Genomic DNA, 22,060 nt, shown 5'->3' on the forward strand with positions numbered 1-22,060 from the left:
ATCAGTTATCAGTGCCAGGTAGAAAAACAAACACGTGGTATTTACCATTGAGATTTCTAATACAAAGCTCTGGGCTGTGCCACTCTGCCCCAGAGGAATGTATCCTGGGGCGGATGGATTATACCATGCATTGTGGTTACCCCGCTCCCTATATAGCGTTACAGGCTGCAGCGCTGGTGCCACCCTCAGTGCCAGTTCAGTACAGGCTGCAGTGTATGGGCAAAAAGTGTTGGCTTTGTGTGTAAATTTCTTTTTGTCATGTCTCTTGCACAGTAAGTGTGAAAGTGAAAGGCAATGTGTAAAATGTGAATGAGTAACACTCATGTGCTGTGTCAGAGATTCCCAGAATATTTCTGTTCCATTGATGGGTGAGAGGGGGATTCCATTACGTCACCACACAGGAACTCATGCTATTGCTCAGCAAAACATAAATATAACTAACCAATTAGGCTCAACCATTGCACATATAAATATACACCAACAGTGCAACAATTAAGTCCTGCATTACAAGGGGCCCCTGCACTGACTCTAGCCCTGGGCCCCTGCACTGACTCTAGCCCTGGGCCCCTGCACTGACTCTAGCCCTGGGCCCCTGCACTGACTCTAGCCCTGGGCCCCTGCACTGACTCTAGCCCTGGGCCCCTGCACTGACTCTAGCCCTGGGCCCCTGCACTGACTCTAGCCCTGGGCCCCTGCACTGACTCTAGCCCTGGGCCCCTGCACTGACCCTAGCCCTGGGCCCCTGCACTGACTCTAGCCCTGGGCCCCTGCACTGACCCTAGCCCTGGGCCCCTGCACTGACTCTAGCCCTGGGCCCCTGCACTGACCCTAGCCCTGGGCCCCTGCACTGACCAAGCCCTTGGCCCCTGCACTGACTCTAGCCCTGGGCCCCTGCACTGACTCTAGCCCTGGGCCCCTGCACTAACTCTAGCCCTGGGCCCCTGCACTGACCAAGCCCTTGGCCCCTGCACTGACTAAGCCCTGGGCCCCTGCACTGACTCTAGCCCTGGGCCCCTGCACTGACTCTAGCCCTGGGCCCCTGCACTGACTCTAGCCCTGGGCCCCTGCACTGACTAAGCCCTGGGCCCCTGCACTGACTCTAGCCCTGGGCCCCTGCACTGACTCTAGCCCTGGGCCCCTGCACTGACTCTAGCCCTGGGCCCCTGCACTGACTCTAGCCCTGGGCCCCTGCACTGACTCTAGCCCTGGGCCCCTGCACTGACTCTAGCCCTGGGCCCCTGCACTGACCAAGCCCTTGGCCCCTGCACTGACCAAGCCCTGGGCCCCTGCACTGACTCTAGCCCTGGGCCCCTGCACTGACTCTAGCCCTGGGCCCCTGCACTGACTCTAGCCCTGGGCCCCTGCACTGACCAAGCCCTTGGCCCCTGCACTGACTAAGCCCTGGGCCCCTGCACTGACTAAGCCCTGGGCCCCTGCACTGACCAAGCCCTTGGCCCCTGCACTGACTCTAGCCCTGGGCCCCTGCACTGACTCTAGCCCTGGGCCCCTGCACTGAGTCTAGCCCTGGGCCCCTGCACTGACTCTAGCCCTGGGCCCCTGCACTGACCAAGCCCTGGGCCCCTGCACTGACTCTAGCCCTGGGCCCCTGCACTGACTCTAGCCCTGGGCCCCTGCACTGACTCTAGCCCTGGGCCCCTGCACTGACTCTAGCCCTGGGCCCCTGCACTGACTCTAGCCCTGGGCCCCTGCACTGACTAAGCCCTGGGCCCCTGCACTGACCAAGCCCTGGGCCCCTGCACTGACTCTAGCCCTGGGCCCCTGCACTGACTAAGCCCTGGGCCCCTGCACTGACTAAGCCCTGGGCCCCTGCACTGACTCTAGCCCTGGGCCCCTGCACTGACTCTAGCCCTGGGCCCCTGCACTGACTCTAGCCCTGGGCCCCTGCACTGACTCTAGCCCTGGGCCCCTGCACTGACTTTAGCCCTGGGCCCCTGCACTGACTCTAGCCCTGGGCCCCTGCACTGACTCTAGCCCTGGGCCCCTGCACTGACTCTAGCCCTGGGCCCCTGCACTGACTCTAGCCCTGGGCCCCTGCACTGACTAAGCCCTGGGCCCCTGCACTGACCAAGCCCTGGGCCCCTGCACTAACTCTAGCCCTGGGCCCCTGCACTGACTAAGCCCTGGGCCCCTGCACTGACTAAGCCCTGGGCCCCTGCACTGACTCTAGCCCTGGGCCCCTGCACTGACTCTAGCCCTGGGCCCCTGCACTGACTCTAGCCCTGGGCCCCTGCACTGACTCTAGCCCTGGGCCCCTGCACTGACTCTAGCCCTGGGCCCCTGCACTGACTCTAGCCCTGGGCCCCTGCACTGACTAAGCCCTGGGCCCCTGCACTGACCAAGCCCTGGGCCCCTGCACTGACTCTAGCCCTGGGCCCCTGCACTGACTAAGCCCTGGGCCCCTGCACTGACTAAGCCCTGGGCCCCTGCACTGACTAAGCCCTGGGCCCCTGCACTGACTCTAGCCCTGGGCCCCTGCACTGACTCTAGCCCTGGGCCCCTGCACTGACTCTAGCCCTGGGCCCCTGCACTGACTCTAGCCCTGGGCCCCTGCACTGACTCTAGCCCTGGGCCCCTGCACTGACTCTAGCCCTGGGCCCCTGCACTGACTCTAGCCCTGGGCCCCTGCACTGACTCTAGCCCTGGGCCCCTGCACTGACTAAGCCCTGGGCCCCTGCACTGACTCTAGCCCTGGGCCCCTGCACTGACTCTAGCCCTGGGCCCCTGCACTGACCAAGCCCTGGGCCCCTGCCCCTTTGGTAGGAAATCCAACCAATGTGCTCACAATTGCCATCCTGTGGGCATCAGAGAAAAATGTGATGCAGTTGCATGTCCCTTGGGCAGAACAGACTGCCCATCATTGCTTATAAGACATACAGCTGTGATGCCCATAGGGTGCCTTATATTTAGTTACAGAGCCCTACAGGTCCATATCACAGTCACAAACAGGTCGGTTTATCAGGAGCCAGTTTGATTTTGAAATGTGGGAGGAAACTGGAGACCCGGGGGTGGATACACACAGGGCCTGGCTGGAATCAAACCCAGGATCCCAGTGCATAAAGGCTTCCCACGGAACCACTGTGCTGCCCATCATGGATTTTATAACATATATTCAGTATATTGCGAGTCAGTCCCTAAGCTCAGGTAACTGACAGCTGCCCAGTGTGAATCAAGTGCATAAAGGAATTTCCCTGTTTCTACAGCTACTGACAGTCAGGAATGAAAAAGAAATCATGTGATGCTGCCAAGTGATAAAAGTAGTGAGAATGTTCTATCTCAGTCTTTTGGAGCTGCTGCTGGCTGCAGACAAGACGCTCCTCTGAGTTACTCCCGGACCTGATGCTGCTGGAAGATGAGCTGTGCCATCCTGCTGCTCCTCTGCTCCGTGCTCTATGGTAAGGGCTGGGCAATGGGGTGTGGGATCCGCGTGGGTCTCTTTGTGGAACAGTCTCCTTGTCCTTCTGCTTTTATCAGACTGCAAACAGCCAAACTGACAAGGAAAGTGCTGCTACTTGGGAATATGTCATTAGGGCGAAGCTTTCACTGCCACAGGACTGTGTTTTACTCTGTGTGTAGGCTGCTGTTGTGAAGAGCAGCTCCTCTCACTATATATAATGTGCTTGGGGTGCCAGTACCCACTGTCTCTCACTGTATATAATGTGCTTGGGGTGCCAGTACCCACTGTCTCTCACTGTATATAATGTGCTTGGGGTGCCAGTACCCACTGTCTCTCACTGTATATAATGTGCTGTACAGTATATATGTAAATAGCCTGTATTGCTATTACTTGTACAAGATGAAGACAGTAGGGTAAGATGGAGACAGTAGGGTAAGATGGAGACAGTAGGGCAAGATGGAGACAGTAGGACAAGATGGAGACAGTAGGACAAGATGGAGACAGTATGGCAAGATGGAGACAGTAGGACAAGATGGAGACATGAGGACAAGATGGAAACAGAACCATAAGATGGAGAGTAAGGCAAGATGGACACAGTAGGACAAGATGGAAACAGAAGCATAAGATGGAGACAGTAGGGCAAGATGGAGGCAGTAGAGAAAGATGGAGACAGTAGGGCAAGATGGAGGCAGTAGAGAAAGATGGAGACAGTAGGGCAAGATGGAAACAGTAAGACAAGATGGAGACAGTTGCACAATATGTAGACAGTAGGGCAAGATGGAGACAGATGGACAATATGGAGACAGTAGGACAAGATGGAGACAATAGGAGCAAGATAGACAGAGTAGGGGCAAGATGAAGACAGAATCACAAGATAGATACTGAAGGTCAAGATGGCGACAACAGGGCAATACATAGACAGTAGGGCAAGATGGAGACAGTAGGGCAAGATGGAGACAGTAGGGGAAGATGGTGACAGTATGACAAGATGGAGACAGTAGGGCAAGATGGAGGCAGTAGGGCAAGATGGAGACAGTAGGGGAAGATGGTGACAGTATGACAAGATGGAGACAGTAGGGGAAGATGGTGACAGTATGACAAGATGAAGACAGTAGGGGAAGATGGTGACAGTAGGGCAAGATGGAGACAGTAGGGGAAGATGGTGACAGTATGACAAGATGGAGACAATAGGACAATATTGAGACTGTAGGGAAAGATGGATGCAGAAGAGCAAAATAGAGACAGTTGTTGAAGGAGATAACAATAGAATTTTATGTCATTGTTGCCCAACCTGCTGCCCTTCAGTTGTTTATAAAGGATAACTTCCAGCACCCATTGACATACAAAGGCTGAGAGGCAATAGGTTGGACAGTGATGAGACTGCCACTAAAGATGTCCCTGACTGCTGTGCAGGAAGCACTATAGAATAAATACCATAGACAGATGGTGTAGAAGAAAGTGTCAGGCTAAGGTGGAGAGGTGATTTTCTCAAGGTCATTTTATATTGTTTATTCTTTGTTCCGTAATCATCCGTTTATATTCCAAACTCTCATTTAGTTGTTTGTGGAACATCAGAAAAATGAATGACTTTTATGCCTGTTCCCCCCTCACTGCACAAATGTGTTATAGGGTTCTCTTAATATTTATTGTGTTGTCTTCTTTGTGTAATGTGTGGGATCCTTTAGTTGAATACAAATGGGGTAATTATATCTTAGTTGGGATCAAGTACAGGTACTGTTTTATTATTACAGAGAAAAGGGAATCATTTAACCATTAAATAAACCCAATAGGGCTGTTCTGCCCCCAATAAGGGGTAATTATATCTTAGTTGGGATCAAGTACAGGTACTGTTTTATTATTACAGAGAAAAGGGAATCATTTAACCATTAAATAAACCCAATAGGGCTGTTCTGCCCCCAATAAGGGGTAATTATATCTTAGTTGGGATCAAGTACAGGTACTGTTTTATTATTACAGAGAAAAGGGAATCATTTAACCATTAAATAAACCCAATAGGGCTGTTCTGCCCCAATAAGGGGTAATTATATCTTAGTTGGGATCAAGTACAGGTACTGTTTTATTATTACAGAGAAAAGGGAATCATTTAACCATTAAATAAACCCAATAGAGCTGTTCTGCCCCAATAAGGGGTAATTATATCTTAGTTGGGATCAAGTACAGGTACTGTTTTATTATTACAGAGAAAAGGGAATCATTTAACCATTAAATAAACCCAATAGGGCTGTTCTGCCCCAATAAGGGGTAATTATATCTTAGTTGGGATCAAGTACAGGTACTGTTTTATTATTACAGAGAAAAGGGAATCATTTAACCATTAAATAAACCCAATAGAGCTGTTCTGCCCCAATAAGGGGTAATTATATCTTAGTTGGGATCAAGTACAGGTACTGTTTTATTATTACAGAGAAAAGGGAATCATTTAACCAATATTATTATAGAGAAAAAATAAATTTTTAAAAATGTGAATTATTTGTTCAAAATGGAGTCTATGGGAGATTCTGAGCTTTCCGGATAATGGGTTTCCGGATAATGGATCCCATACCTGTACTATCTGGGCAACACCATCCCCACAGCCAATACTATCAGCTCTCTCCTTTCTCTGTGCCATGTCTGCTAAATAGTGTTGTATGAAGATAACATTTGTATTTGCTGTACATTTATAAGGGGATTCAGTGTTGTAAAATACTGGTTTTTATTCTGTATTCTGGCTTTGATGAGCCCAGAAGCTGCTGCAGGAAGCTCATTGGAACAGCTACTCTTTGCTGTATTTGCTGACTGCTTTCCCTGCAGCTATTGGTAATAATGGTGCCTCGCGCCCGGGACTTTCCAGAAGGGTTTGGTTGGCACCGAACGTGAATATTTCTTATCAACCAGCTCTGCTACAGCTTTTTAAAGAGAGACTGTTATTAATATACAAAGTGTTTTATTTGTTCCTGAAAACAACGAGTAACATGAAATAAAATAAATAATGCAGTTTTGGTAAAAGGTAATTTACTTCCAAAAACGTTACCGGCAGGTATTGTGCTTGTGTAGGAAATATGTTCAAGTGCTCGTGTGATTTTCTCTAATTCGCCTTTGCTTTATGGCAAGTAATTCTATTTTCTTTAATAATGTCCTTTTTCCTATAGTAATAAAAGAGTAGTTTGTACTTGATCCTAGCTAAGCTGCATACATCCTTATTGGTGGCAAAACAACACTGTTGGGTTTATTTAATGTTTACATTTTTTAGTCTTAAGGTATGGAGATCCAAATTAGGGAAAAACCCCTTCTGTGGAAAACCCCATGTCCTGAACATTCTGGTAACTGGTCCCATACCTGTACTCATACTGGTGACAAATCCTTGAATACAGATTCCCCCATATGTAATAAAAGGCACTAAGTTTGCCCAGGAGCAGTAACCCATAGCAACCATTAAGGTGTTTGCTTTTAAACAGGTGACCAGTAAATACTACCTGCTGATTGGTTGCTATGGGTTGCTGCTCCTGAGCAAACTGTAAATAGATAAAGATAAGATCAACCTTTTACATAGTAAAAGCTTTCATCCAGGAAATATTTAGGACTGCCGGCTAAAAGTCAATGTCTGCATGTACGAAACTGTCTTATGTAGCGATGAGCGAATCTGTCCCGTTTCGCTCCGTTGGAAAATTCGCAAATCAAACGGCAAAAGATTCACAAGACGACGATAAATTCGCAAAACAGCAAAAATGTTGTGCGTAAAAAAAATTTGTCGCCCATGACTATTCTTTTGACGCACAACTATTTATTTTGACGCTGCAACTATTTATTTTGATGCGCGACTATTCTTTTGATGTCCGTGAATATTTTTTTTGATGCGCGAATATTTATTTTGACGCCGTGATTATTTCTTTTGATGCGCAACTATTCTTCTGTCACACGTGACTATTTCTTTTGATGCGCGACTATTCTTCTGTCACACGTGACTATTTCTTTTGATGCGCGACTATTCTTTTGACGCCTGCGACTAATTATTTTGATGCGCGACTATTCTTTTGACATCCGCAACTATTTTTTTTGATGCGTGACTATTTATTTTGATGCGCGACTATTCATTTGACGTCCGTGACTATTTTTTTGACGCGTTACTATTTATTTTGATGCGCGACTATTCTTTGACGCCCACGACTATTTATTTTGATGCACAACTATTCTTTTGATGCCCGCGACTATTTTTTTTTGATGCGCGACTATTTATTTTGATGTGCGACTATTCTTTTGACGCCTGCGACAATTTTTGGACGCGCAGTAAATTTTTTTATCCGTTTCGCAAAACAATCCGCCAATAGCGAACCATGGAAATTCGCCACGAATCCATGCCTGCCAAAACATTTCACCCGTCACTAGTCTCATGTGATGGGGTTTGTAATGAGATTTGCCTAATGCAACAACTTTAACAAAGGGGCACAATAGAAACGGATTGAATAAACGGGGAAGGGGGTAGGAAAGATTGAGAGAGGGGTTATTACCGTATATACTCGAGTATAAGCCGATCGGAATATAAGCCGAGGTACCTAATTTTACCTAACAAAACTGGAAAAACTTATTGACTCGAGTATAAGCCTAGGGTGGGAAATGCAGCAGCTACTGCTAAGTTTTAATAATCAAAATAAATACCAATAAAATTACATTAATTGAGGCATCAGTGGGGTATATGTTATTCAATATTTATTTCAAAGAAAAACAGTAAACTAGCTCTGTAAGCGGAGAAGAGGGTCAACAAAAACAATATGAGTACTACCCCACGCTCATTGCACATTGGCAAACTGGCAGCAGACCCAGTCCCGGAGGGATGTAAGGGGAAATAAGTATTGCTAGTGGGAGCCTAGGCCAGGGCACTGGAGGGTCTGGTTGCGGGGGGCCTAATTTGCACACAAAGGAGAGAGGGTGCTAGTCTGGAGGGACCCATGGCACCCGACTCGAGTATAAGCCGAGGGTGACTTTTTCAGCACATTTTGGGTGCTGAAAAACTAGGCTTATACTCGAGTATATACAGTAAGTAAAAAAGTAACAGTAGAAACGAGTGATGAGTGAATTCTTTCTCCAAGCATGGATTCCCTGCCAAATTCTGCATTTTGCTATTGGCGCGAAACAGCTGTGAAATTCAACAAATTTGCCGTTGTAGAAAACACTTTGGTCACGTTAAAAAAATATTGCAGCTATGTCAAATACGTCCCAGTCGTTTTAAACAAGTTAAAGTTGCATCCAGCATTTGGCGAATTTTTCAGCGAAGTGAAACAGGACCGGTTCGCTCGTCACAAACAAACGTCCTCTCTGCCGTGACAGACAATGGTAAATTATTTTTGGTGAATTTTACTGAATGACAGTCTCTGACCCTGAGAAACGCTGAGAAATCCCCCAATAAGAGCTGATTTAGAAAAAGCTGAGACTCTCCGGTGGGTACTTTCCCACATCTCAGTGTTGTCATTATGAGTTGGCAAATTCTAAAAGTTATAATACCAAACCCCCATTCCTTTGCACCTGTAATAGCCAGGGTGTCAGTGTGTTGTGTATAGGGGAGCACAGGAGAACTCTAGGGAATTGCAACATTGAGAACAATGTAAATGTAACATGGGTTAGTAAGTACAAGGGTGAAGAAATGCCAGAAAATCCCCTGCCATAGACAATACTGAGAATTGCCTCTGCTAAAACACACATACAATTATCAGTAAATGATCAGCATTTAGTAGCCATGACAAGTAGCTGCTACTAGTAGCTCCGTGTGTCTTCACCCTAATATAGACTGTTACACCTAATTGGTCACTATGTAGAACACAATTCATCCTAAGCAATGTTTTAGAGTAGTGTATCTCTTAAATATCCCTTTTTAAATGTGTATAAAATTCCCCCTTAAGTATACATATAGCTTATTTATAAGGGGGTACTTTCACATATTTACACTTTTAGGCACTGCAAACTAGTGTACCTTAATGAGAGATACCCTGTTGTGGTACCTTTTAATGAAGTTCCCCTTTAAACAATATGTAGCTAGGTTTAAAATGATATATTTAAACATGAGAATGGATAAGGCATTGCTATGTATTACATTCTTTTATATCGTTGAATATATCAGTCTCTTTGCCTGCAAATAAAGGCTGCTGTGTGGGTTGGGTTCCATAATTGTGTGTAAATGTCTACTCGGATATCCCAACACTTAAATTAAACCCAATCTCCTTTCCCATCCAACCCCTATAAAATTCCGCCCTTAATGACTCTACTATCGCCCAATCTCCCCGTATCCATTGGCTGGGGGTTACCCTTCATTCCGTCCCCCACTCCTCACCTCCTTATATCACCTTCACCTAAGGAATTTCCCAGATACAGTTGTTTATTACCCAAGATGCCACCAGGGCAGAACCAGATTTACTCTGTCATCATATCAGATTCCCGGCTTCATTCCGTACAATGTTCACCCAACCTCTCTGCCTTTGTTCTCTTACAACACATTTCTTCAGAAAAGCTTTCTCTGATCTCACCGAGCATTCCTGCCCTATACACTATATGCCGCACCTCACTTTGCCAACTCCCTGCCCATTCCAACACCTTGGGGCACACAGTGAAATTCCTACTCCCAGAATATGATGCACCTTCATCACTTCTTTTTAACAGTAATGCATTTTATGTTAGCTTTTGGCTTATAAGGGCAGAAACTGTAGCTACTCCATGTCTGGTCCTTGCGAGGCACAGGTAATTCCCATCATCATGGACTCCTGCTAGGCAGGGAGTTGTATACTGTTTTACTAATTACCAGATATGTCACTATCCCTGTATAAACCTGCCCAGTGCTGAGTGCAACTTGTGGGCTTGGGCAGAAGGATGGGGGTGGGCACCATTACAAGGAGATATCGGCACTGGGTAGGTTTGTATAGGCACAGGCACATTCCTGTATATGAAATATGGCACAATCCTCTTATGAATGAATAAGGAATAAGGAGCCCACTTGGGTATCACTGAGTCTGCACTTACACATCTGTTGCATCTTTGCAGCTGCCGGACCTCAGCTGAACCCCCAGGAGATACAGGCTGATAAGGGAGGTTCCATTCTCTTGGGAGGAAGAGTTGACTTTAATGAACAAATGGTGGCTGATCTGTACAAAGGCCTAACGTGGTTGGGCACGTACCATCATGGGTTTGAATGTGCCAGTCCGTATGAAGAGCGTCTTGAGTTCCACCAAGGGAACGGCAGCTTCTCCCTGAGGAACCTTGGGGAAGGGGACAGCGGCGCTTACTCTTACACCGTCTTTCAAATTATAAATGGGAAGAACAATAAAATCCAGATGAACTTTCAGGTAACTGTGACAGGTGAGTTATCCCAGCCGGCTGGTAATCTTATCAGCTTGAAAAAGGAACTAAATTGTTCTGAAAACTTGCTATGGTTATCTTACCTAGCCAATAAAGGTATCACCTTTATACCACTTGTTATTTTTTATTTTGAAGGGGTTACCCTGTAACATTTTGATTGGCTAGCACGGTACATCATCTTTTCCTGCATCTTAAAGGCACAGTAACACCAAAAAAGGAAAGTTTTTAGGTGTCTCTGCAATCTCCTTGCTGGAAGTAACTGAGGTGCAAGGGTGCCTTGTTAATAAAACAGAAACCGAACCAGTCTAAAGTATGACCTGATTTAGAGAACCCAAAATGTATTAATGAGACATGTAAAATAGTTTATTTGTACAGGGGCAAATGGAGTAGGAGTAGGGATCCTCTTTGCTTTGGTAACTTAATATTTGCCTATTATACTATAGAGCGAAAGGCAGTGACTGAGCAGCCAAGTGGGACATCTACTACTGACCAGAGATCTGTAACCAGTACCAACAGTGCTAGTACCAACAGTGCCAATACCAGTACCAACAGCACAAGAACAAGCAGAACATTTCTTTCAGATTTTACTGGTAAGTTCTGACCCAGTCAGGCAGGAGTGCCAATGAGAACATCTTTATTTGAATACATGGCTCCTATATTGGTTTCCCGTGGTAGGGATGGTTCTAATAAGGCCCAGACTGGCAATCTGTGGGTACTGGAAATGCCAGAGGGGCTGCTGTAAGATGCCATAGTCACTCACTATTTATTGGGCTGCTGGGGGGCTGTTTGGGCCTTTGGGTACTGGGAATGCCAGAGGGGCTGCTGTAAGGTGCCACAGACAGTCACTATTTATTGGGCTGGGGGGGGGCTGTTTGTGCCTCTGGGTACTGGGAATGCCAGGGGGGCTGTAAGGTGCCACAGACACTCACTATTTATTGGGCTGGGGGGGCTGTTTGTGCCTCTGGGTACTGGGAATGCCAGAGGGGCTGCTGTAAGATGCCATAGACAGACACTATTTATTGGGCTGCTGGGGGGCTGTTTGGGCCTCTGTGTACTGGAAATGCCAGGGCCTATTTTGTATCCCAGTCTGGGCCTGGTTCTAATGGTCTGAACTGGCTGCGGTACCCTTTATTTCTAGAAGGATAAAGGCAGTTTTACCCTTTAGTTTTAGCAGTTTTACCCTTTAGTTTTAGCAGTTTTAGCCTTTTGTCATTGCCTGCTACACTGATAAAGAGGATCAATGTTCTGCGTGTTACTAGTGGCAGGTACTAGAGTATTTATTACATGAACCTATAATATAAGCAGAGCAAGAAAGAATGTGAATACTCAGCACTACATGCTCCTTGGAGGGGACCCTGGGAATCTAGGTACATCCCATGATGACTCAGTGAGGAATCTCCCCCTTTTGAATTATTGGTTCATAAACAGAAAGTGAAACAGGGGGGAATGGGGAGCACCTAGTGAATCCCCTGTGATACTTGCAGATACTCACTACACCTGCACTGCTGGTTGTGGCTGAGATTCACAGAACTCTTGTAACACAAACACAGAGGGAGACAGCTACTATGGGGCCATGATATGTAAAGCTGCCTCAATACTGCCTGACCTACTACCGGTAACTAGAATGCAACTAGTCTTTGTAGTTGGGTATTGGGATCTGTGAGGAAGTCCACCCATGAATGATAGGGCTGAGTGTAGGGTGGGCAGCATTATATACTCTTCTGCCCAAGTTTTAGGCCAAGTACAAACACAGCCATATAGTGAATGAGTCTAAGTATGACCTGTTTACTTCCCATTGCCCAGTGCAAGTGATGGGGCAGGTGTGTGTCTGGCTGTGCTGCGTGTCGCTCCTACATCCGCTGCTTATTCTCATCTGCACCTTCATCCGATGCCTCCCGAGGGGTAAGTACAGTCACACCCATACCCCTGCTCTCCATTCCCACACCATCCTGCCTTTCTATATGTTACATCTTATAGGGAAAACAGATCATTTATGATGATTGCATTGCCCCTTATACTATATATAGAAGGAAACCGTCATTTACAAATTTGTCAGTAACTGGCCCTAAATTCTGCCTTTTTATTTCATTTTTTTTTAATAACAACAATTTTTTATCACAATTGTTACAATGATATTAAGGGGTTGGGTGGCTTTTTAGCAAGTGAGGGAATACAGGGGTAGGGGAGATAGCTCTCAGTACAAGTGAGGGAATACAGGGGTAGGGGAGATAGCTCTCAGTACAAGTGAGGGAATACAGGGGTAGGGGAGATAGCTCTCAGTACAAGTGAGGGAATACAGGGGTATGGGAGATAGCTCTCAGTACAAGTGAGGGAATACAGGGGTAGGGGAGATAGCTCTCAGTACAAGTGAGGGAATACAGGGTTATGGGAGATAGCTCTCAGTACAAGTGAGGGAATACAGGGGTAGGGGGGGATAGCTCTCAGTACAAGTGAGGGAATACAGGGGTAGGGGAGATAGCTCTCAGTACAAGTGAGGGAATACAGGGGTAGGGGAGATAGCTCTCAGTACAAGTGAGGGAATACAGGGGTAGGGGAGATAGCTCTCAGTACAAGTGAGGGAATACAGGGGTATGGGAGATAGCTCTCAGTACAAGTGAGGGAATACAGGGGTAGGGGAGATAGCTCTCAGTACAAGTGAGGGAATACAGGGTTATGGGAGATAGCTCTCAGTACAAGTGAGGGAATACAGGGGTAGGGGGGGATAGCTCTCAGTACAAGTGAGGGAATACAGGGGTAGGGGAGATAGCTCTCAGTACAAGTGAGGGAATACAGGGGTAGGGGGGATAGCTCTCAGTACAAGTGAGGGAATACAGGGGTAGGGGAGATAGCTCTCAGTACAAGTGAGGGAATACAGGGGTAGGGGAGATAGCTCTCAGTACAAGTGAGGGAATACAGGGGTATGGGAGATAGCTCTCAGTACAAGTGAGGGAATACAGGGGTAGGGGAGATAGCTCTCAGTACAAGTGAGGGAATACAGGGGTATGGGAGATAGCTCTCAGTACAAGTGAGGGAATACAGGGGTATGGGAGATAGCTCTCAGTACAAGTGAGGGAATACAGGGGTAGGGGGGATAGCTCTCAGTACAAGTGAGGGAATACAGGGGTAGGGGAGATAGCTCTCAGTACAAGTGAGGGAATACAGGGGTAGGGGGGATAGCTCTCAGTACAAGTGAGGGAATACAGGGGTAGGGGGGATAGCTCTCAGTACAAGTGAGGGAATACAGGGTTATGGGGAGATAGCTCTCAGTACAAGTGAGGGAATACAGGGGTAGGGGGGATAGCTCTCAGTACAAGTGAGGGAATACAGGGGTAGGGGAGATAGCTCTCAGTACAAGTGAGGGAATACAGGGGTAGGGGGGATAGCTCTCAGTACAAGTGAGGGAATACAGGGGTAGGGGAGATAGCTCTCAGTACAAGTGAGGGAATACAGGGTTATGGGAGATAGCTCTCAGTACAAGTGAGGGAATACAGGGGTAGGGGAGATAGCTCTCAGTACAAGTGAGGGAATACAGGGGTAGGGGGGATAGCTCTCAGTACAAGTGAGGGAATACAGGGGTAGGGGAGATAGCTCTCAGTACAAGTGAGGGAATACAGGGGTAGGGGAGATAGCTCTCAGTACAAGTGAGGGAATACAGGGTTATGGGAGATAGCTCTCAGTACAAGTGAGGGAATACAGGGGTAGGGGGGGATAGCTCTCAGTACAAGTGAGGGAATACAGGGGTAGGGGGATAGCTCTCAGTACAAGTGAGGGAATACAGGGTTATGGGAGATAGCTCTCAGTACAAGTGAGGGAATACAGGGGTAGGGGAGATAGCTCTCAGTACAAGTGAGGGAATACAGGGTTATGGGAGATAGCTCTCAGTACAAGTGAGGGAATACAGGGGTAGGGGAGATAGCTCTCAGTACAAGTGAGGGAATACAGGGGTAGGGGGGATAGCTCTCAGTACAAGTGAGGGAATACAGGGGTAGGGGGGATAGCTCTCAGTACAAGTGAGGGAATACAGGGGTAGGGGAGATAGCTCTCAGTACAAGTGAGGGAATACAGGGGTAGGGGAGATAGCTCTCAGTACAAGTGAGGGAATACAGGGGTAGGGGAGATAGCTCTCAGTACAAGTGAGGGAATACAGGGGTAGGGGAGATAGCTCTCAGTACAAGTGAGGGAATACAGGGGTAGGGGAGATAGCTCTCAGTACAAGTGAGGGAATACAGGGGTAGGGGGGATAGCTCTCAGTACAAGTGAGGGAATACAGGGGTAGGGGAGATAGCTCTCAGTACAAGTGAGGGAATACAGGGGTAGGGGAGATAGCTCTCAGTACAAGTGAGGGAATACAGGGGTAGGGGAGATAGCTCTCAGTACAAGTGAGGGAATACAGGGGTAGGGGGGATAGCTCTCAGTACAAGTGAGGGAATACAGGGGTAGGGGAGATAGCTCTCAGTACAAGTGAGGGAATACAGGGGTAGGGGAGATAGCTCTCAGTACAAGTGAGGGAATACAGGGGTAGGGGAGATAGCTCTCAGTACAAGTGAGGGAATACAGGGTTATGGGAGATAGCTCTCAGTACAAGTGAGGGAATACAGGGGTAGGGGAGATAGCTCTCAGTACAAGTGAGGGAATACAGGGGTATGGGGGATAGCTCTCAGTACAAGTGAGGGAATACAGGGGTAGGGGAGATGGCTCTCAGTACAAGTGAGGGAATACAGGGGTAGGGGGGATAGCTCTCAGTACAAGTGAGGGAATACAGGGGTAGGGGAGATAGCTCTCAGTACAAGTGAGGGAATACAGGGGTAGGGGAGATAGCTCTCAGTACAAGTGAGGGAATACAGGGGTAGGGGGGATAGCTCTCAGTACAAGTGAGGGAATACAGGGGTAGGGGAGATGGCTCTCAGTACAAGTGAGGGAATACAGGGGTAGGGGGGATAGCTCTCAGTACAAGTGAGGGAATACAGGGGTAGGGGAGATAGCTCTCAGTACAAGTGAGGGAATACAGGGGTAGGGGAGATAGCTCTCAGTACAAGTGAGGGAATACAGGGGTATGGGGGATAGCTCTCAGTACAAGTGAGGGAATACAGGGGTAGGGGGGATGGCTCTCAGTACAAGTGAGGGAATACAGGGGTAGGGGGGATAGCTCTCAGTACAAGTGAGGGAATACAGGGGTAGGGGGGATGGCTCTCAGTACAAGTGAGGGAATACAGGGGTAGGGGGGATAGCTCTCAGTACAAGTGAGGGAATACAGGGGTAGGGGAGATAGCTCTCAGTACAAGTGAGGGAATACAGGGGTAGGGGAGATAGCTCTCAGTACAAGTGAGGGAATACAGGGGTAGGGGAGATAGCTCTCAGTACAAGTGAGGGAATACAGGGGTAGGGGGGATAGCTCTCAGTACAAGTGAGGGAATACAGGGGTATGGGAGATAGCTCTCAGTACAAGTGAGGGAATACAGGGGTATGGGAGATAGCTCTCAGTACAAGTGAGGGAATACAGGGGTATGGGAGATAGCTCTCAGTACAAGTGAGGGAATACAGGGGTAGGGGAGATAGCTCTCAGTACAAGTGAGGGAATACAGGGGTAGGGGAGATAGCTCTCAGTACAAGTGAGGGAATACAGGGGTAGGGGAGATAGCTCTCAGTACAAGTGAGGGAATACAGGGGTAGGGGAGATAGCTCTCAGTACAAGTGAGGGAATACAGGGGTAGGGGAGATAGCTCTCAGTACAAGTGAGGGAATACAGGGTTATGGGAGATAGCTCTTAGTACAAGTGAGGGAATACAGGGTTATGGGAAATAGCTTAGTACAAGTTGATCCAGGGACTGGTCCGACTGCCATCTTGGAGTCAGGAAGGAATTTTTTCCCTCTGCGGCAAATTAGAGAGGCTTCAGATGGGGTTTTTGCCTTCCTCTGGATCAACTAGCAGTTAGACAGGTTATATATAGGCATTATGGTTGAACGTAATGGACGTACGTCTTTTTTCAACCCAACTTACTATGTTACTATCAGGAGACATAGATAAAAAGACAAGGAGACAAGTCCCAAGAGCCCACTTGATGGTAAATACATGTTAGAAGCACATACGTTGAACACAGTTGTGGTAGACCATAAACAGAAACTATAAAATTAACATGGAGGATATAGGGGTAAATGTATGTAACCATAAGGCCTGGAATAAGGATACAAAATACAAATTATTTCAAATAAAGTTGCGGCACAATAAGTGGTGGTGGCTGAAAGGGACTCAGTCTAATGCTGTGGAATTGTTGCCAGTTTGTATACTGCCAATAGGGTCATCTGCAACTTACCTGCTGGCAGTTCTCAGTACCAAATGGGCATTTTCTGGCCTAATACCACTTTGACCTGCAGTGTGGTTGGTTCTATAAAAGTCATTGGGAAGCAGCACAGGCAATGTTTTGGCATTTATCTGCTGCCTTGTGTGCCATTAGCCTTAGGCCCCAGGTTTATAGACATAACAGATAAGCTGTGTAGGTTACATAGGCACCAAATGCCATTTGTGCCCCTCTACAGAGCTATGGGACGAAAGCCTTTCTCATATATTCACTTCATATGAATCCCCTTGGTTTTGGGAATGAGACATTGGACAGACAGGGGGGCTACCACAACATTAAATGTTATATTTAAATATTAAATCCTTTTTGTTGTTATGTCACATTCTGACAGGGGAACAGCTCCCAACGTGCTGCAATGAGTTAATGGAAATCAGCGGCTCTTTGTCCCTCTCCTGCGTTGTATTTAGCGCAGTCTTCTGGCTTTTCTATGATAACGGTAAGAAACTGTAGCCAACAATAATCTCACTTCAAAAGTATCTCTACCTCCCTTAATCCGCATTTTATTTTTTTTAATACTAGCCTACCTATAGCATGCAGGGGTAAGTTTCTGGGATGGGGGGGGGGGGGTGGGTATAAATATAATTAACTGACAGAAAACACTTTGTCCCTCCATCCCATTTATGTGTGTGTTTGGTGCCAGAATATCCTGACAGAGATGTGTTTTCTCTTGTGTCTCTCGTAGGGAAAGGGGCGACCATGACTTGGTGTCTTAGTGTCATCGCCTTAATCCTGATCGGTTTGAATGCATCTCCTGTGGTGAAGTGGTGCACAACTCCATGTAAGCCAGGGGTTATTCATGTCTATCACACAGTAGCAAAAGCTTGGGCAAGGTTAATGATGGATCTGAGCCGAGCAGTTAATGACTAAAGTAGCACTGGGGAAACAACCCCTTCTGGGCGAAGCCAGGAAAATATAGGTCTCATATCTGTCCAGCAGGGGGAGACATAATACCTTTTACACTGCAGTTATAGGTGCAGCTGAATCACACACTGTGTAAAAAAACAGAGGGATGAAGAATTCTCAATAAAATTCTCCAAACCCAAATACTTTTACTTTTCACTTTTCTTTGGTAGTAAGGTTATCATTTCTCTTCATTTAAAGGCTACTGATGCCTTGTTGGGGCCATAATACCCCAATCTGTCCCTGTCTGCCACACACATATACTGTACCTAGAGAAGATGGAGTTTTCTAGAGTGGGTGATTCCACTTACAGATGATTATATTTTGGAATAATAAAAGGAAAATGAAATGACATACCTGAGCTTGCCCATCATTACAATTTACTATTAAATGCCCCCTTGGCTCCAGTATGGCTCCTGCTTTAGATGAGCCCATTTATATTGAAAACAAGTCACGTAGTCCCATATAACATACCTGGGGAACATGGTGGGGAATGCATATTGGCCAATTCCTCCCGCTATTATAGATCAGGGTGGCTCGTGCAGTGTGATTGGCTGGCAAGCCCACCAGTAGACAAATATGACCCTGGAACAACTATATTTTCATTACTGGCTAAATCAGAAAAATTCTGCTACTGGGGAAGTTGAACTAGTCGCATATATGGGACATAGGCTCCCAGTTTGATCAGAAAAGTTTTAATAAGCTCTTGTAGTTGGACCATCTGGGGACTAGACTAGAACTCCCAGCATTATCTAACACACAGTATTAACCTTGGCTAAAGCATGCTTGGAGCTGTAGTGCCAAATAGTCAGGACTAGGTTCTTAAATCAATAGTCCCCAATACATTTTGCCCAGCTCTCCAAGATCAGCTTCCAACTTATTGAAAGAGCTCCTCCAATGAGAATCCTGCCTGCTCTGTGGTATGTAAGCTCTGTGAGCCAGATGTGGCCCCACACATGTTTATGCCCCCCTCAGACATCTTTACATGATTTTACCCATATAATACTATGAAGTATGAAGATGCTGTTGGACATTGATAACCATCTCACTTATTATGTCTGTTGTGCAGATGGATCTGGTTCTAGGTTACCCTTCTGCAGTGTGCTTGGTACCAGCAGCCAGAGTCCGCTCGTCGCTCAGTTCCGTGGATATTTCAGCCTCCTGCTTGTGTCGCTGTTCTCCCTCTGCACCATCCTTGGCTTTTACCTGACATGTAAGTACTGTGCGACCTGAGCAACACTTACCCCTTTCCCCAAAACTGGATTCTTATTTTCATTGTTACTGATCTTTCAGTTCATCCAAAGGGAAGGAAGGGTTTGTTTAATGAGATACAAGAGCCGGCACCTACATGTGGTGATAATGGGCTTGTGTTTTACTGCTGGATTCTGGTTTATGGAGTAGCATCTGTGGGCACTGGGTATATAAACCACATCTTTTGGAGGAATCCACTTTATATAGCTGATAAAGGCCACAGGCTGCTGTGTCACTTGGGGCAGGGGAATGGAAAGGGTGGGAAAATGAGAAGGGCAGAGGCTGCCTCTATATAAAAGGGGCTGATCTAATGTGGAAAGAGTTTGGGAAGGAAGGGATTATAGACAGGGTTGCCACCCTTACAAATCTACAGGCATTTATATTGTCAGTAAATGTATAATACCAGCACTGGCCCTCAAATACCAGCTGGGTGGCAACCCTACTTGGGAACAAGTCTGGACTGGGATTAAAAGTAGGCCCTGGCATTCCAAGTACACCGAGGCCCAAACAGCCCCCCCACCAGTCCAATAAATAGTGACTGTCTATGGCATCTTACAGCAGCCCCTCTGGGCCACCATTTTGTGCTGGTCTGTGTGCTCCCTCAGGCATCACATGACAGGAAGTAGTGTGGGAGCCAGACTGGGATACAAAATAGGCCCTGGCATTGCAAGTACCCAGAGGCCCAAACAGCCCCCCAGCCCAATAAATAGCGACTGTCTGTGGCACCTTACAGCCCCTCTGGCATTTCCTAGCCTCCACATACTGCCAGTCCGGGCCTGCTAGGGAAAGACATGGCACAGGCCCATTTCTGGGCTATTAGACCTAATATGGGCCTTGCAGCTACCAGGAAAAACCCTTACAAAAAATGGAACGGAGACCCATCTGTTTTAGTTTTTAAAAGTACTCATTATTTATATTATTACTATTACTACTACTACTAATAATAAAAAGTCTAGCCAGACCAAACTTTTTTTCCCTAATGAAAAATATAAATCTAAGGAATTACATTCATTAAAACATTTCTGTGGTTATTACCGTATTTTTCGGACCATAAGACGCACCAGTTTTTAGAGAAGGGAAATGAAGAAAAAAAGATTCTGAAACAAATACTGTCCTAAAATATTTTATATGCATTAAAAGCGAACCTGTACCAGCAGCACCCAACATATTGCCCCCCACCTGTACCAGCAGCACCCAACATATTGCCCCCCACCTGTACCAGCAGCACCCAACATATTGCCCCCCACCTGTACCAGCAGCACCCAACATATTGCCCCCCACCTGTACCAGCATATAGCCTACAGATATACTTTAAGAAAATGTTTTTACTTGCCCGTGTGGTCTCCGTGCAGGGCCCTCCTCTATTCACTGGCGCTTAGCTGTGGCGCTGTGCGCATGCACAATGACGCGCATGCGTATGGGCACAGCGCCACAGCTAAGCGCCAGTGAATAGAGGAGGGCCCTGCACGGAGACCACACGGGCAAGTAAAAACATTTTTTTAAAGTATATTCGGACCATAAGATGCAGGGACTTTTTCCCCCCACTTCTGGGGGAAAAAAAGTGCGTCTTATGGTCCGAAAAATACGGTAGTTCTGTGTAAATGTAACTCAATAACAATTACCAATTAAGCATATTAGGAAATACCTTAAAATTACAACTTTTTAAAAAAAAAAAAAACAGCATTTGGGTGTAGTTTCCCTTTATATAGATATAGAGAGAGCTGGGAAGGTGTGGAATTCTCAGATGAGGCAGTACTGGCCAGTACATTAGATGTAAAAAAAGTTTGGCTGCTTCTTAGCGAATGAGAAACTGCAAGGCTGTCGGTACTAATACTTCTTATACAATGTTTACTCAGCAATTAATCTGATTCTATCCATTTTCAAAGATTTTTCTTACTTTCTCGAGGAAAACGACAGAAGGCTGAGATGGGTTTAGTGCAGGGGAAAGGGATTATTCCGAGGAAGTTAATGGATCTCTCTCTCTGATACAGGAAGAAGATGGAGATCAGCATAAGAAGAGATGGGGCAAAATAAAGAACAGATCAGGGTTTCAAATCCCAAGCGAAAAGTAAAAAATACTGTGAAATCTGTGGGCACCGGGTATTCTTTCTCTTTGTGAGTACTTTTGGGCAGAGTGTGCCCCCTGCTGGTGTGTGGCTGGAGTGCTGGTACTAAGAGCAGTCTGGCCATGGAAAAGGATTATAATTCCAATGATTGTGTGAGGGAGCCCAGAAGAACCTGCAGCCCCAGTCCCGAGCCGTCCATTGGCACCGGAGAAGCCGAGTGTTGGGAGGTACAAATGCTGAGGCAACTGACTGATATAATCACAAGAAACAGAATGAAGTAACGTCCGTTATGAATGGAATGAAACTGTAATTAACAGATCACAGAGATGGGAAACATTGTTAATGTACTGTTTGTAATGTATAGTATAATGTATGTTACCAACAATAAAGCAGCCTGTCAGGTTGGTCCAGCAATGGTAAGGGTTAATTTACCCCCCACCCCGCTTGCCCACAAACAGGTTCCCTTGTGAAAGGGGTTGCTCACCTTTAAGTTACCTTTTAGTATGATGTACAGTGTGATATTCTGAGACTATTTGCACTATTAGGACATGCAATTGAGGGTTCAGCTGGTTTTTGGCTGACTGCTATAGGCTGGCACCCCCTGTGCCCTTACCCTAATGAGTAAGTAGCAAACCCTCAGGCCACAATTATATTTATGGTACTGTAGCTTTTCATAATCTTCTCCCTTATGGAATGAGCAAGTAATTGTCAGCTTTTAAGACTGCAACAGTTGC

The 22,060-nt window shown here is 46.7% G+C and overlaps 1 protein-coding gene across 1 annotated transcript; it reads left to right on the plus strand.

Moving 5' to 3' along the window:
- Positions 1-2,781: 2,781 nt before the first annotated feature.
- LOC101733807 lies at positions 2,782-21,759 on the plus strand. Its single transcript, XM_018090901.2, has 8 exons — positions 2,782-3,413; positions 10,439-10,753; positions 11,197-11,343; positions 12,557-12,655; positions 17,441-17,545; positions 17,792-17,887; positions 19,079-19,222; positions 21,252-21,759. Coding segments are annotated over exons 1-8 (951 nt in total). The 5' UTR covers positions 2,782-3,370; the 3' UTR covers positions 21,254-21,759.
- Positions 21,760-22,060: the final 301 nt, after the last annotated feature.

This window comes from Xenopus tropicalis, chromosome 1 (assembly GCF_000004195.4).
Source record: "Xenopus tropicalis strain Nigerian chromosome 1, UCB_Xtro_10.0, whole genome shotgun sequence".
NCBI lineage: Eukaryota > Metazoa > Chordata > Amphibia > Anura > Pipidae > Xenopus > Xenopus tropicalis.

Coding starts and splice junctions, on each gene's coding strand:
- LOC101733807 (XM_018090901.2), top strand. CDS start 3,371: ATGAGCTGTGCCATCCTGCTGCTCCTCTGCTCCGTGCTCTATG. Junction 17,546..17,791: donor CTGGCTTTTCTATGATAACG/GTAAGAAACTGT, acceptor TGTCTCTCGTAG/GGAAAGGGGCGACCATGACT. Junction 17,888..19,078: donor GAAGTGGTGCACAACTCCAT/GTAAGCCAGGGG, acceptor TCTGTTGTGCAG/ATGGATCTGGTTCTAGGTTA.